At 50.1% G+C, this 14,143-nt stretch overlaps 1 protein-coding gene across 1 annotated transcript in view; it reads left to right on the top strand.

Moving 5' to 3' along the window:
• LOC144156122 (uncharacterized) overlaps nucleotides 1–14,143 on the top strand; it is an 882,723-nt gene that overhangs the window by 641,094 nt on the left and 227,486 nt on the right. Inside the window, exons 13-16 of the mRNA XM_077687950.1 lie at nucleotides 2,244–2,563; nucleotides 5,294–5,500; nucleotides 11,138–11,399; nucleotides 13,878–14,080. Coding sequence (XP_077544076.1) covers nucleotides 2,244–2,563; nucleotides 5,294–5,500; nucleotides 11,138–11,399; nucleotides 13,878–14,080 — 992 coding nt within the window. The remainder of the gene's footprint in view (nucleotides 1–2,243; nucleotides 2,564–5,293; nucleotides 5,501–11,137; nucleotides 11,400–13,877; nucleotides 14,081–14,143) is intronic.

The following is a 14,143-nucleotide window of genomic DNA, read 5'->3' as shown; positions in this document are numbered from 1 at the left end:
CTGCACAGAGCACCCACGTGACATGTCTGTTCGCACGATGGAGAACCGTATTTCAACGTGGTCATTGGGTGCGCCCCAAGCCTAAAGCGACCTAAAACATACCAAATCACCATTATTAACAAAAACGACCCGTAGATTTCAGTTTACAATAAAAAAATGAAATGTAGAAATAAAATAGGCAATGAAAAAAAAAAAGAAACAGATCGACTTGCTGGGGCTCGAACCCAAGCCACCACCGCCAACACCCAGTGCTCTACGTCAAGGCTACAGAGCCAGAACGGCGGGTTCCCTTTAGCAGGAGCTCAAAAGAATAGCGCGCGCAGTGACATCACACGTGTCACGTGGGTGCTCTGTGCAGCGAAGCGTTTGGAATCACGCCACCCGGTCAAAGCGAAAATAGTCTTATATACTCACAACCAAATCTGAACGTCTAAGTCCGGTGTCAATGTTCATAATTATCAACATTGTTAAACAAGAACAAGACATTACGCAAATGTAAGACATAAAATTAATACATAAGTGATATTTGCAGTGCTCCTTTAGAAAAAAATTCAGAGATGCTTGATTTTTGCGAAATGAATTCTACATCCACAGTAGAAAAAAATTCACTCCGTCGCCTGCTGTCTCCCGCGCCACTATAGTGGCGGCATTTTAACAAATCAAGCGGCAACAGTTACGACAGGTTCCACTAGATAGGTTCCACGTCCTGCTTGGAACGCAAGTGGAGTACGGCACCGTATGGCAGCGCTGGCGTCGAGGCGCCCGGCCTGGAGCAGTGAAACGCGATAAATTTAAATTGACTTGAGAAAACCCTTAGCGTGTTTACCTTGGGAGGAGCGCGACGGAAGAGAAACAGCATGAGAGGTGAGCGGAGAAACGAAGGGACGCGTTTACTTGACAAATGGCGACAAAGACTATCATCTTTTGTCGACATTTGCAACGAAAGGAGCAGATACGCGGCCAATTCTTTTATGTCAAGGTCATTCTTTCTGCCGAGAGCTTTTTCCGCCCATGCTCTTTGGTTACGCGGAACTGGAGACGGCGCGTTTTTCGCCAACTGAGCCAAGTAACGCGTAAGTGCTGGTTACGCCCTGAAACAAAAAGAAAGTTTAAAGACTCTGCGTCGTGCTGTCTTGAGCTGCACCAAACACAACAAAATAAGACAATAAAAAAGATGCTGTCTGGGTTGAAAAGAAGCGAGATAAAAGCAAAACAAATACAGGACATAATAGAAAATTTTGTTCCAGCTGTCACGAGTGGCTCCGAACACAACAATAACAAAGTAAACAACTGTTTTCAGCTGATTTGAGCAGCAAAGATCCCGACAAGTCAGCCCGGTCGCCTGAAAAGATAGAGCGGCGGGGATGATTCTACCGTGCATGGTATACAACTGTGTGACAATTCTGCAATAGGTAGTTTGGTCCCGGATGTTTTTTTTTTTCTTTCTGCAATAAGTAGGAGCAAACACTACCTGCAACAAATAACACAAGCCATGCCGATATACAAAAAAAAAAATACATGCACATCGCGATGCTATCAAGCTCACGGATACAGTCAACAGGCTTATCAGACGAAAATATTCGGCGTCGCGACAAAAAAATAAGGTCATGTACTATTGCCTCAGGGTTCAGAGGCCTAAAGTCCTCAAAGTCCTCAAATTGCAATACATACAGCCCTTTCTGCCGAAGCCAAGCATTAAAAGGCCGAACAGAGGTGTGATAGTTGAAAGCAAAACACATATGTTTTGTTTGGGGTTATGGGGGGTAGGGTAAATACACATATCACGGTGTATTCACCCGCTGGAGAACACGCTAAAGAACATCTCTTCCGAGAGAAGGGTGGAAATATGGGTATCAAGAAGCTCGGAATTGAGGGGTTTACTGAGCCAAAAACTGGTCGCAGGTGAGCTTTCCATTCGCACCTGCTCCAACTTAGTGATATCAACTAGAGCAGAAGCGGTGTTGAATCGGTGGTCGCAAACAAGATGGGAGGACTGGGGCCTTGATAGCACTAATAACCAATGGAAAAATATTTCTACCCATGTCTGTTTTGCCGTGTGTTTGTCGATGGGTAGCTGCGCAGTTAAATTTATTGACTCATACAAGTGCGCTCGAGGTAGTTTTACCCAACATCCCAACTCCTGCATCTTCTTCAGAAACGTTTCTTGGCCCTTCGTGGGGGCTTCAGTATGTTGCCCACCCCTATAGGGAAAAGGCGTAACATGTCCGACCCATTGCTCGCAGGTTCATACTCACAGGAGGCGGCCGGCGTGCACCTGCACCTGTCGGCCCTGCAGATGGTGCTGCCGCCAGTGATCGTGGTGCGCCTCCTGCAGCACCGGCTGCTGGGCAGCAGCTCGCAGGCGGTGCGCCGCGGTGCCCCGTCACGCGCCAGCATCGCCTCCGCCGAGAACCGGAGCCGCGCGGGCTCGTCGGCCGACACCGAGGAATCGCTGCGCGAGCGGAGACACATCGCGCTCACCGTCAACTGCGCCGCCTGGCCGAGGGCCCCGTCCGTCGAGGAGCGCCGGGAGTCCATCCGCCACACCCCCGCCGACAAGCAGGTGCGTTGTCTGGTATAAACTTCCGTCCCGCTTTCATTCGGTTCTACAAAAGAAAAAGTATTCACTATTGTGGCCCCATGGTGTCCACTTTTGACCTTACCCGCATCACACACCAGACGGTCGTGTTGCTAAAGCAGAGGGTAAAAAAAAACTGAACATAAAGGCTCAAACATGCCACTATGGGGAAGTGTGTCGGCTGAGGCAGCTCTGGTTCGGACCTACCCCACCAGTGGGCACGGGAAGCACCGGTCTCCTTTTTCCGCTACAAACGTGGTCAGTAGCGCTGTACAGTCGGCCAAATCTTTCACGTTCGGAAGCGGCAACTTTTCATGCGTCAGCGGCGTATGATCGAAGCCAAGTTGCAAATAGGTCGAGCGGCAAACAGGTCGGAAGCCAAGTTGCAAACAGTCCCATCCTCTGCTAGGCTGTTCCTTCCTAACAGCGTAATAAGAGTGAAAAATCGCAGCTCGCGCACGCTAGTTTTGGCCGACTGTATGTGCGTGGCCCGCGACATTCCGTTTCCTAGTTGGTGCAAACCAGGCGCTTCCTGTTACACCTAGCGCCGTCTATGGTTAACCTTGAACACTGACGAAATCTCTTTGTAAACTACTACAACGAGCGTACTGTTCGGCCTCTGTGGCCTAGTGGGTAGCCCCGCGTCTTCGAACGCTTGCATCCTGGGTTCTAGCCCAAGCAAATCATTTTTTTTTTATTTCTGGGCTATTTTACGGCGCAGCGCCTTGGCGCTCGGTACCTGGGTTTCGTGGCAATGGTGGCGATGGTGGCGTCCGTCGCCGTCCGCGTAACCGAGTGAGCAAACGAAGCAGCGAAGGCAGAAAGAAAACAGAGAGGAGTGTTTCACAAACGGTGAGGAGAAGGGCGGCACGCGCGGCTATGGCGTCATCTCTCTTACAGCCTCCCCCTCACACTTTCGCCATGCGGCGCCACCAAGGAGCGCTCTCCCCCTGACACTTTCCCCAGCCGCTGTTCCGTTCGCTGCTTATCCGAATCACGTGAAATTCGCGCGGGAGGTTCAAACACGTTTTGCAGCAACATGCTGTCTCATCCCCCGTGCGTGGGTAATCCGAACCACGTGACATTTGCGCGGGAGGTTCAAACACGGTTTGCAACAACACGCTGGCTGGCGGCGGTGGCTCGCTGCTAGATAACAGCACAGTAGCGCGTGCCGCCGTGGGTTCACTGATCACGCGATCACTTCCTGAGACGCAGCACATATGCGCCGTGACCAAGAAGACTGCAGTTCGCGCTGTGCACAAATTTCGCATTAGGGAGTATAGTAATCATCAGGGAATTTTTTATTGGGAAGATGCTCCCTTAGATCAGTTCTACGCACGCTTTTCGTTAGTGAGGGTGATTTAGTATCTTTTAAGTCGGTTTAGGCGCGGAAAGGAGCCCATCACCGCGTTTAATTAAAGTTCTCCGTCGCACATGAAATACCCTGTCCTGCACTGACTTGAAAACGGAATGTCGCTTGGGGACACCCTGGTGCCGCAGGCCAATATCCCGCAAAAAATACCCAACGGGAGTGCACTTACTCGGGTCGTTCTCAATGATGGCATCATCATCAAGAAGCTCAGCCATTGAAAATTGTTGTTGCGGCGGAGTTCCATGGGAACTGTGGTTCCTCCATATGGCTCAACAGAACGGTATTTGGTGGAATCAGCCTAGTGTGAACGTTGCAAACATCGTAAATGGTGTATGCTGTAGGTGTGGCAGGGACTGTAGGACTGCGGAAACGGAGTTTCGCAACGGACGCTTTGTTCAACCAACGACCATGGCTAAGAACAGGGAAGACGCCTGCCACGTTCATTCCAATTTAACTCGTCTGGTAGCACCGTCGCTACCCGTGTACACCCCGCCTTGCGGTGAGCGTTGACGTCAAGGGATGGCTGACAATTCACGAGGGTCACAAATGTCAGGATGGGTGAGACGTGGCATGTGCTGGCAAATGTGATTTAATTTCTATCCCGTAAGAACATCGAGAGGCTTGTTTGATACACAACAGCTACGCGTTCACAATCTCAGTCTTCAAGGTTTGGAGTTTAACCTATTTCATAGCAAACATCGACTTTAAATTTATTTACAAACAATTCATCTGATTAAATGTTCTAACAATTCGTAAAGTGACGTTGTGGGGACAAGCCCCTATGTCGTCACAGAGGAGGATGGTGCAAGGAAAACAGCTGTTCTGAACGTAATTTTCGGATGATACATTAATAATATAACCTAACATACAGATTAGACACCTTAACTTAATAAATTAATTCGGCGATGCTTATAACTCCCTTCGCTGTACTTTAAAGGTTTTCTCGACTCCGCCGCCGGTACAACTCCTCTTCTTTCACTGAACATATGCATCATTCTCTCGAACTCTAAAATAAACATCCCCAGTTTTCAAAATTCCGACCTCTCAAGAACCTGGAAAAACCATTTAAGGAATGTAACATTTTGCATAGAGCGAGAATTTGGCTAGACTTTCCAGGATTCTCAATATTTTTTGTGTAGTTCGCTGTCCAAAATTACTCCCCATGCATTTCTATGGAATAGTTGCCATGGCTTCGGAGTTAGGTCACGCAAGGGGCTAAATTTGAAACTGCGCACAACGCAAGGTTTTATCCCCAATATTAAGTCAGATGCTTGGACGAGAACGTTTTGTGATGCGCCTCTGCGGATTTTTTCGCCTAAACACGAGCCTTGGATTCCATGCAGGTGACGGTGGTGGCTCCCGACAGCGGGCCCGAGCCCTCGCCGGCGTCGTCTCCGGCCGGGCGGCGGGCGTTCAAGTTTTCGAGCCTCAAGAAGCGCGCTAGCAAGACGCCCGCCGCCTGCCAGGACCAGCCCTCGCGGACGACCAGCGAGGCCGACATCGCGGCTTTCCAGAAAGAGCTGCAGAACCTACCGAACTTCGAGTCACTGGTTAGTATCGCCGCCTTAGCCATTTCCCAGCTACGCGTGCCCCCCCCCCCCATTTCTGTCCGTCTACCGGAGCTTGGACTGACACCAGTTCAGGAAAGTGACAGTTGGCCTTTCCCTGTGAAAGCCGTAGAGAACTTGAAAATGGGGCACTCTTAATCTGGCCGAGAGAGCTACGCAGCGAAAGAGCAAGCGAAGGATGTGATAGCGATGGCCGTGAATGCGAGGGGATGTTCTCACGAGCGTGCCCGCTTCACAACGGTCCTCCTTGACAGGAGGCAGTGCAGTGAGCAATAAAACGTGTCTCCCCAAATTGCTATGGGGAAGTTTCTGAAACGTCTCCACGGGCGCCACGATCAGCCGTCGCCTTGGGAAACAATTAGGGTGAAAAGGAGGAGGACTAGCCTGACAAGAACGAGAAATTCGAACGTAGCAATACCGGTATCGTAAAAGAGTGGCACGCTCAATCCGAAGAATTCAATTGTTGAATGAAGACGAAAAATTTTAAGTCCACAAATAAATTCCGTGATAGGAGTGAGGGCAACAATTTCGACACTTCTTGCGGGATAGCGCAGCAATCAGTTCGGTAATCGGAGTAATCAGTGTGCGCATCCTCGTACACTGCCTGCTGCGCATCGCGCTTGAAATGCCCAATCACTGAGATAAAGAAAAGGCAAAATATATGCCACTGCCGAGGCCATTCATACAATTTGGTGAGAAAATTTTGGTCGGCTCTCTCGAATTGCGCAATGCAAGCGCGAAACAAAGCGCATTGGGGGATGTCTCAGCGCCAATCAGGTAGCCGAGTCAACGCATAATTCGGGCCCCTTGATTCGTCAAATTTGCCCCCTCGGACGCATCTGTCTGTCATTCAGGTACACTGGGGCAAAAGGGGAGGCGCGCACCTACAGGGCAGTTCAGAGTGTAAGCAATCGGCGAGGTGATTGGCGTAATCAGTGAGGTAACAAGCCCCGCAATTAGGTCAGACGGCAAGACAAGTAGCTGGCGTGATTCCTGCGTCAGTACTCGGCGAACGAAACAAACCATAGATGTTTCTATCCCCTATCCCCCCAGGGGGGAATGATGTCCCGAATTGTTTTTACCGCAGAATGGGATGCATGCTTGGTTCCAGAAAAATCTTTTCCGTACGGGCACGCGTACTTCGCGAAGTTCCTCAACCACAATTACTCCCCGTTTCACATAGCGCCCAAGTCGCTGAGCCTCTGACACTGGTCCTTCGAAGAAGAGACGGCAAAACAATTGAGGTGCCTCTGCAGGCACAAGAAATTAATATGTATAAAAATGTGTGAGACGCTGGTTATTATTCTTTGAATGCATTTATAAGCCTATTTTACGTGTGCGTTTCTTTTAATGTACGAAAAATAGATACGTCCACTCAAATGCATTCCCGCGGTTTAGCTTTGCCACTATGCACGTGAGTGACCACTCCAGGTCGACAACAAAGCGATTTCGGTGAATGACAAGAAACGTCCGTACCACTTCACTGAAAAATGTGATCTGCGCTGGGGCAGTGCGCAATGCAAAACGTTGCATTGCAGAGTGCCACGGCGCAGAGCGAACTTCCGGGTCAAATCGCGAGCTTGACATCGCCGTAAAAAGAAAAAAAAAACGGCGACGCAGAATAAAAAAATGGACACTACGACGCGCTGCTAGCAGCAGTACGCTGAGTTGGCGTTCCCAAAGGGCTGGTGAAGAGCTTTTCAAAAAAGTTGTGTTGGGCGCATTACATTATGGTTTTCTTGACGCTGAATTCGAAAAACATGTTTATTTTATGTGTAAATACACCCAAACCATCTTTTTTCGTCAAAACAAGCGACCCCTGCCCGCGGGCGCGGTGAGAGCCCTGGCTGCCTTTCGCGATTGGCTGTCGGCAGATGACGTCATATTCAGAAGTGCCGGCGCTGCGGTGACCGCTCGGCCTGAAGATCTCATTCTGTTCCCGTTCAGATACGGGCCAGAAGGCCCTCTGGTGAATGGAGGGCTCACACAATCTTTCCTTAGAATAGGAGAGCCTGATGGAAGTGTAAACGCAACAGGTTCGCTCGCGGCGAGCTTTAGAAAGGGGTTCTCCCCCGACGACTCATGGCCGACTTGTTTTTAGGGTGCAGGGAAGTTGCGCAGATATTGGTTCGCCGCTTTCACTACCAGCGCTAGCCACAATTCCTAGCACAATTTTTCGACCCACCATCATCCCCATCCTCGAATGTGGGACTTTGTTTTTACATTTCGACAGGCGGCAACAAGCTCTGTGCAGCGGCCTGCGATGCGCACAGGCAGTGCGGCCGCCTCCGGTCGCTGCGTCGCGCAGAGGTGCTGGTGCCGGGTCGCTGCTCGGCCAGTCAGCGGAACGTGGCATTGCTGCATATACGCATGTTTTAGAATAGGGGAGCCGAACGTTGGTCGCCCCCCAAAAGGTAGAGGAACCCAAGCGCAGCACGCTGGTCCCCGACGAGCTTTAGAACGCCTACCCCAACAGCTCCAACCGACTCAGGTTGCACGGAGTCGCCGCTGGTGTTGGGAACTTTAGGCTTAGCACCAAGGGAGATTTTTGGTCGCTGCTATCTCTACAATTGCGAATGATCCTTAACACAATTTTTCAAAACACTATCATCCCCTTTCTCGCATGTGGAACCTTATTTTTACGTTGATAGTCATTCTAGCGATCGGCGCTGTGGTCATTCTTGCTAGAGTGCCTCGATGCGAGCGCGCGGGCACAATGCACCCTAATTCTTGCGCGCAGGTAACGCCATCCATCGGCCTCTCGCCGCATCTCGTGCTCGGGCAGGTTCGTTTGCGGCCGTCGACGAGCCTCCGCGACCGGTCGGCGCTCCGCATCGCGATACCAATTCGATCACCTCTTTCGAAATCACCTTGGATGACAACCCCTAGCACAATTTTTCACCACACTATCGTCCTCTTTTGCACGTTTATCTTGCTTTTCGCGACGGCCTTGATTCTGGACGGCAGCGAAGAGCGGTCGCTGCCGCGGCATGCGTGGTGCGAGCCGTTTCGTGAGCCGTACGGGCATACACGCCGGTCGTGCATGCCCGTACGGCGCACGAACGGCGAGTGTGCGGAGCGCTTCCGCGCGCAGAAAACGCCTCATGCTTTCAGCTTGTTTGATTTCTTTTTAAAATCTTCCTATTCAGCTAAGCTGTCGTCACAGCCAACAACGTTGATCGGGGAAACGAGCAAGAAGTTCGGAAAGCCCAGAGCGCTGTGGTCCCCAAAATTTTCTAGTTCCCTTATAATAATGGATCAGGAACTTGGGGTACCTCCGTATTTGTTTGAGCCCGTCGCTTCGCGTATGAAGCACAGAGCACCCGACGACACGGCCGGCCCCCCGACTACTCGTGAAAGCAATGTAGTAGCCACGGGCGCTCGGGTAGGAAATTTCTGGTATAGGAGTCGCTTTAGGGAATCACACGGTAGCATTACGGTTAAAAATCGACGCGGAAGCAACTCCAGACAATGATGATTAATAAAGTGCAGATTACACGCCTGCTTAATTCGGAACTTCGCCCAGAAAACTGAGACACAGCGAAGTGGTGGCGCACGTCGCTGGCCGTCTTCCGAATATGACGCTACTTCCGGTCGCTGCCGCTCGGTTTCTCGCTCGTCCGGCGATGCGGCAGGGAGCGGTGGGCGGGGCGTAGGGTCAACTTTAACGACGAATACCGCTTTCCCCAAGCTAAAAATGACGAAAAAAATTTTACAGGCATAAACTGACCAATGTAATAATTGTAAAAAGCAGAGTTTTGCCCGGTTTTAAAAGCGCTTCAGTAGCCTTTTAAGGCGACAAAAAAAGAAAGGCGGAGTAGAAAATACACAGGACGACTCACAACTAGCAACTGCGAACTTTATAACAAAATTATATAGTGCAACAGACCCCGAAACTCAGGCTGATTGACACACGCAAAAAAATATCAATAAAATACAAATAAAAATTAGCCCCATCTTCCCGAAGGGAACGCTGAGTAGATGCGGAGCATCTCGGGGTTCCGTTGTGTTTCCGTTGTGTGCGTAGTCGAATTTGGGGGACCCACTAACTGACGGGACTGTTGCTTCCATCACACTTCATCGGAAGAACGTAGTGAAGTGGAGTCAACCGCAGCAAGCGCTGAACTGAACGCGCGCAGCGCGCTACCCGATTTACATTCAAGGTTGAAGGAGAGGAGACGAGAGGAGGAGAGATGCGCAAGCGCCTAGCATGCGCCGCGAAAGCAGAAGCGAGAACGCGGGAGAAGCGAAAGCGAAGTGCACGCAGCTGGTTCGAGAGAAGAAGTGGCGGGAGTATCGCGCAGCTGTGGGAGAGAGGGAAGGAGGAGAGTTGCGCATGCGCAGTGTGAGTGCGGACGCCGACGCGGGACATGCCCTAGACTATAAGATGCTCCGCATCTAAAAAATCAAAACTATCGCGTGCACAGTCTACTATCTCGGCATCTGTCGTCTTAACAAAGCCAACTCAGTGTCCTGCTGCTAGTAGGGCGTCGTAGTGTCTATTTTTTATTCTGTGTCGCTGGTTTTTTCTTTTTTTTTCGCGCCTTTTTCATAATGTCAAAACTTTTTCGTCAAAACTAACTCGCTCAACTTTCCATCGGGATGATGACTTCACCAGTTTTGATATAATGTTATCTGAAATTAATTTTTTCAACCTCGCCTCAACCTTAACCTCACTTTGATATGAAGGCTTGATTGGAAAAGCTAACCTTAACATCGGTTTAACACCATAGACCAATATCAACCTCACGTCACGCTCAAACTCACTTGGAACTCGACCCAAGCCCTTAGGTATCAGCCCTGTCGTAAACTCAAATTGCTGTCTTACTTTCAAAAACGTTTTCCAGCAACGTAATACACTTCTTGCACGTGAAATGGACACCCTAATATTAATGCAATTAGCAGCAACCTGCTAAATGTATCACTCAGAAATTTGAAGAAAATCTTTCGCGCGTTTTGCGGAACGCTGTGAAGCTTCAGGAGCATGGTTTAACGCGAAATTAAACCATGCGAATGCAAAGTTTTTGTGAATGATAAAGAAAGGGACATATGGCAATAATATTAAAATATTTATGTAAATAACTACATGGTTCTTTAGAGGTCCTAATTGTATAGTTTCTGAAATATCTCGCGAGAAATATAAAATTCTCCCGTGCTATACAGGTTTACAAGCATAAAAAAGTCGCCAGTATATGAAAATTTGTCCCTCACTAAAAGTAGTTGCGCTAACGTTATACCTCTTACAAGCCTCAGCTCCATAATCAACGTCACAGTCTTCAGATAAACTTGTTGTAAAAAAATACATCACGTACTCAGCAAGCACGGATGTTGATCTTAGCCTAGCTTGCACTAATAGTTTTGAGTTTGAAGTCCATTTAAGCTTGAGGCCTACGCGATCACCTTCAAATGTCATGAGGACCCCGCCAAGGTAATCCAGTAGTGATGTCTTACTTTCGCTGTAAGGAGTACAGATATTGATATAGTTTTAACCCTGAAGACTTCGTTTCCTTCAGCGAGTCCTGGGGACAGGGATATTAACGTGACGCATCTAGCGCCCATTACTGTTCTTCAACAGGGCTCGCGTTGCAAAGACTCTGTTTGCGGCGCCGTTGTCTGCAGGCGGGGTCAAGCGACGCCTTCCCGGACGGCATCAGCTGTGGGGCCGACGGGGCGGGCTACGCACGGCCCCGCTCGTGTTCAGTGCCACGCGTCACGTTCGAGGCTGCGTCGCTCCAGCTGCCGCACGCCCATGGGCCGCTCATCCGTAGCGCCACCACCGAGGGGGCATACACGGGTTCATCGGCGAGCAAGCCTGCCGCTGCCGCCCCGCCACCGCCGACCACCACCATCACGCAGCCCGTCCAACAATCGCTTCTCACGGGTACGGCCGACTGGCCGCTTGCAGCCTCCGCTGCCGACCTGGTTAAAGGGCTCATTCTTCTTCTAGAAATTTCAATTTAGAGGGGAAAAGTCTTTGTGGCATTTGGCTGGCAGAGTCGAGAGATGATGCATAGTAGTGAGGAAGTTCAGAACTTCTTGGTAGGGCGATAACCCTGACCACGTGGAACCCTGAACATGTCCTCGTGAAGGCAGCAATGACCTTCACGAGGACAGGTTCCTCCTAAACAGTTCAATTACCCGAGATGCCGGCATCGTGTTTGCTCGAACGGAGGCGAATCTACAGAGGGGTTTGGAAGGCAAAAGAGAGGTATGTACTGTAGGTTAGTTAGGAGCTGCTTGCACACCCTTTCTCTGCTGGCCCTCGCAACACGTGCAAAGCAGAGCCGTGCAAGAATAAATATAGCTGCCTGCTCCTGCACATGAGTTCAACTTCATCACGTATTGGACCTGGTGCTAGAACTGCTTAATGGCAACCACTACAAAACACTAACTCCTGGCAACAACACAGCACACATGAACCGGTAACACGTCAATGTCGTTCTCGTTAAGTTTTTCAAGTAATGAAATTGCGATTACACACGAGCGTTCCTAGTGGCACTAAGAATTTCTAGAAGCGGCATTACCGGGGAGAGGGGGGGTAGTGAGTAAAAGAAAGATCGATGCCTGACGTCTAGGCCAATACGTAATCGAAAAAAAGACTTTACCAGCAAGTGTAACTGTTCAGGCGGGAGGGGCAGAATAGAGGGGAAGGAATGGGGGGGGGGGGGCGCTGAGGGGTGGCCTGCTAGAGAAACCTCGGTGAAGTGTGATGTAGCAGCAACAACCGCTAGCCCTCGCAAAGCATATGCCCTGATCGTGCCCTGCTCCGCCTCAAGCGATTAAAACAACAGACATGCTTCAGGTAGTTCCTGTCCCCATTTTACGGGGGGGGGAGGGAATGCATTCCACCTTGCTTCGTCGTTCTTTAAAGCCTATAGGCAAAGAACGCGATCGTAGTGCAGAGGTGAACGTAGCAGGCTGTGTCCCGTCGTAGGCGGGCGCTGTAGCTATTTCGTTACTGAATAAGGATAGGCAGTCATGGCAGTCATGGCTCGTGCTATAATTGGGGCTTTAGTTCGGTGACGCTATTACTAGCAGAGCCGAGAACCTGTCTTGGTACTCCGGCGAGCACACCGTAGGCGCACCTGTGCGTGCGACCGCTGTGCGCAGTCGCACGCACAGGCCCACTAAAAACAGCCTCGGGAAGCTAAAACACCCAAATATTCGTTCGAATATCGGTTGGTCGACAGCGGGCACCTGTACGTACATTCCCCCATAGCCTATTTCACTAACTTCATGAAGTGCTGGAATAGCTACGACTTGAATCAGCAAATAGGAAGAGCACGCATGTCGGCACCAGCCGATCGATGAAGGCAGCAGATTCAACGTCAACAATGGCGCTCCACAGAAAAAAAACATGCCCACGGGTTCTTCCAACACCGAATCAGCAAAAAAAGGCAGTCTCACAGAATGCTGAACGTCCCACTAGTAGTGAGATAACGCGCATACGTTGGTCGCCGTATAAGCTGACTGCAGATATCAGAGATGATGACAAGCGGGAAGCGCGGGATCGGCCAACCTGCGTAACGTTTGCCGTTCAGAGAGAAGAACGTCCTGAGGGCTTTTTTTTTTTTTTTTTTGTAAACAGTGTTGCTACTCCTCCCATCAGGATGACGCGCCTAGGGAATATTTTCTTGAGCTCATTGTTGGCTGCTCCTCTTCACGCCCTGCAGCTTCTTCAGCGCTGCACGAAATAGTTGAAACGAAGTATAATTGCCATATTGGGTTGGCTGACTACATCTCACCAGGTTGTTCCGGCATACCCAGCTAAATCATCACATACTGAGTCTTCACAACAGGGGTCTGTTGGAAGATGGTCACCTTGTAAGATAGTTACGTTCTGCATTTTTACAAGAGTCTGTAACAATAGTAGGCATTAATCAACGCAGCTAAAAATTCGGTTCTGGGAAAAAACTACATGTTTTGTGGCTCCCTGGGAATTTCAATAAAAAATATCAGACAAGTCAAACTTTATTGTAAAAAAGCAATTTATTTGCAATAAAATTGCCATGCGATGTTCGAGAAATAACAGCTGAACGTCATCTGGGTCAGTAACACCAACTGGCCACGCTGCGTTTATTTTATTAGGTCATTGAAATAGCTCTTTATCCTTAGCGTTGGAAGCTGCGCGAACGAAGTTTTGTGCTTCTCCCCGAAATTCTGGACGAGTTACCTGAGAACGTTAAACGCTAAGAACAGTTCTGTGCCGCTTTTTGGTTGGGTTTCGGCGCTGTTCGACAGCCTTAAGAACCTCTATCTTCCCTCCTAAAGTACCGGGTGTTGCAGCTTGAAGCTCCGCAGCCGTGCTTGTGATACACGGAATTGTGAGTGGCTCTCTCTGGCGGCGGCGCGCGTGCAGCGTGCGAGGCAGTGGCGCACGGGCCCGTGTGCGAGCTGCCCGCCGTGCACCTGAACATCCTGAAGCTGCTCCACGAGTGGACCTGCATCTGCCCCGGAGACCTGCGCATCCGCGAGTTCAGAGACTTCGTCAACCGGCTGGCCTGCATGGGAGACTTGTACAAGGAGTGGGCCGAGGAGCTCCGCAGGAACGCCGACCTGAAGGTGAAGCGCTCTAGGCAATGTTCCCTCGTCGCACAATACGAGAACGCCGGGAGGGCAGGGAGA

The sequence above is a fragment of the Haemaphysalis longicornis genome, unplaced genomic scaffold (genome assembly GCF_048455015.1).
Source record: "Haemaphysalis longicornis isolate Haplotype H1 unplaced genomic scaffold, Haemaphysalis longicornis Haplotype H1 scaffold_1, whole genome shotgun sequence".
In the NCBI taxonomy this organism is placed as follows: Eukaryota; Metazoa; Arthropoda; class Arachnida; order Ixodida; family Ixodidae; genus Haemaphysalis; species Haemaphysalis longicornis.
The sequence above is the reverse complement of the archived record's forward strand: the minus strand, read 5'-3'. Positions and strand labels throughout refer to the sequence as shown.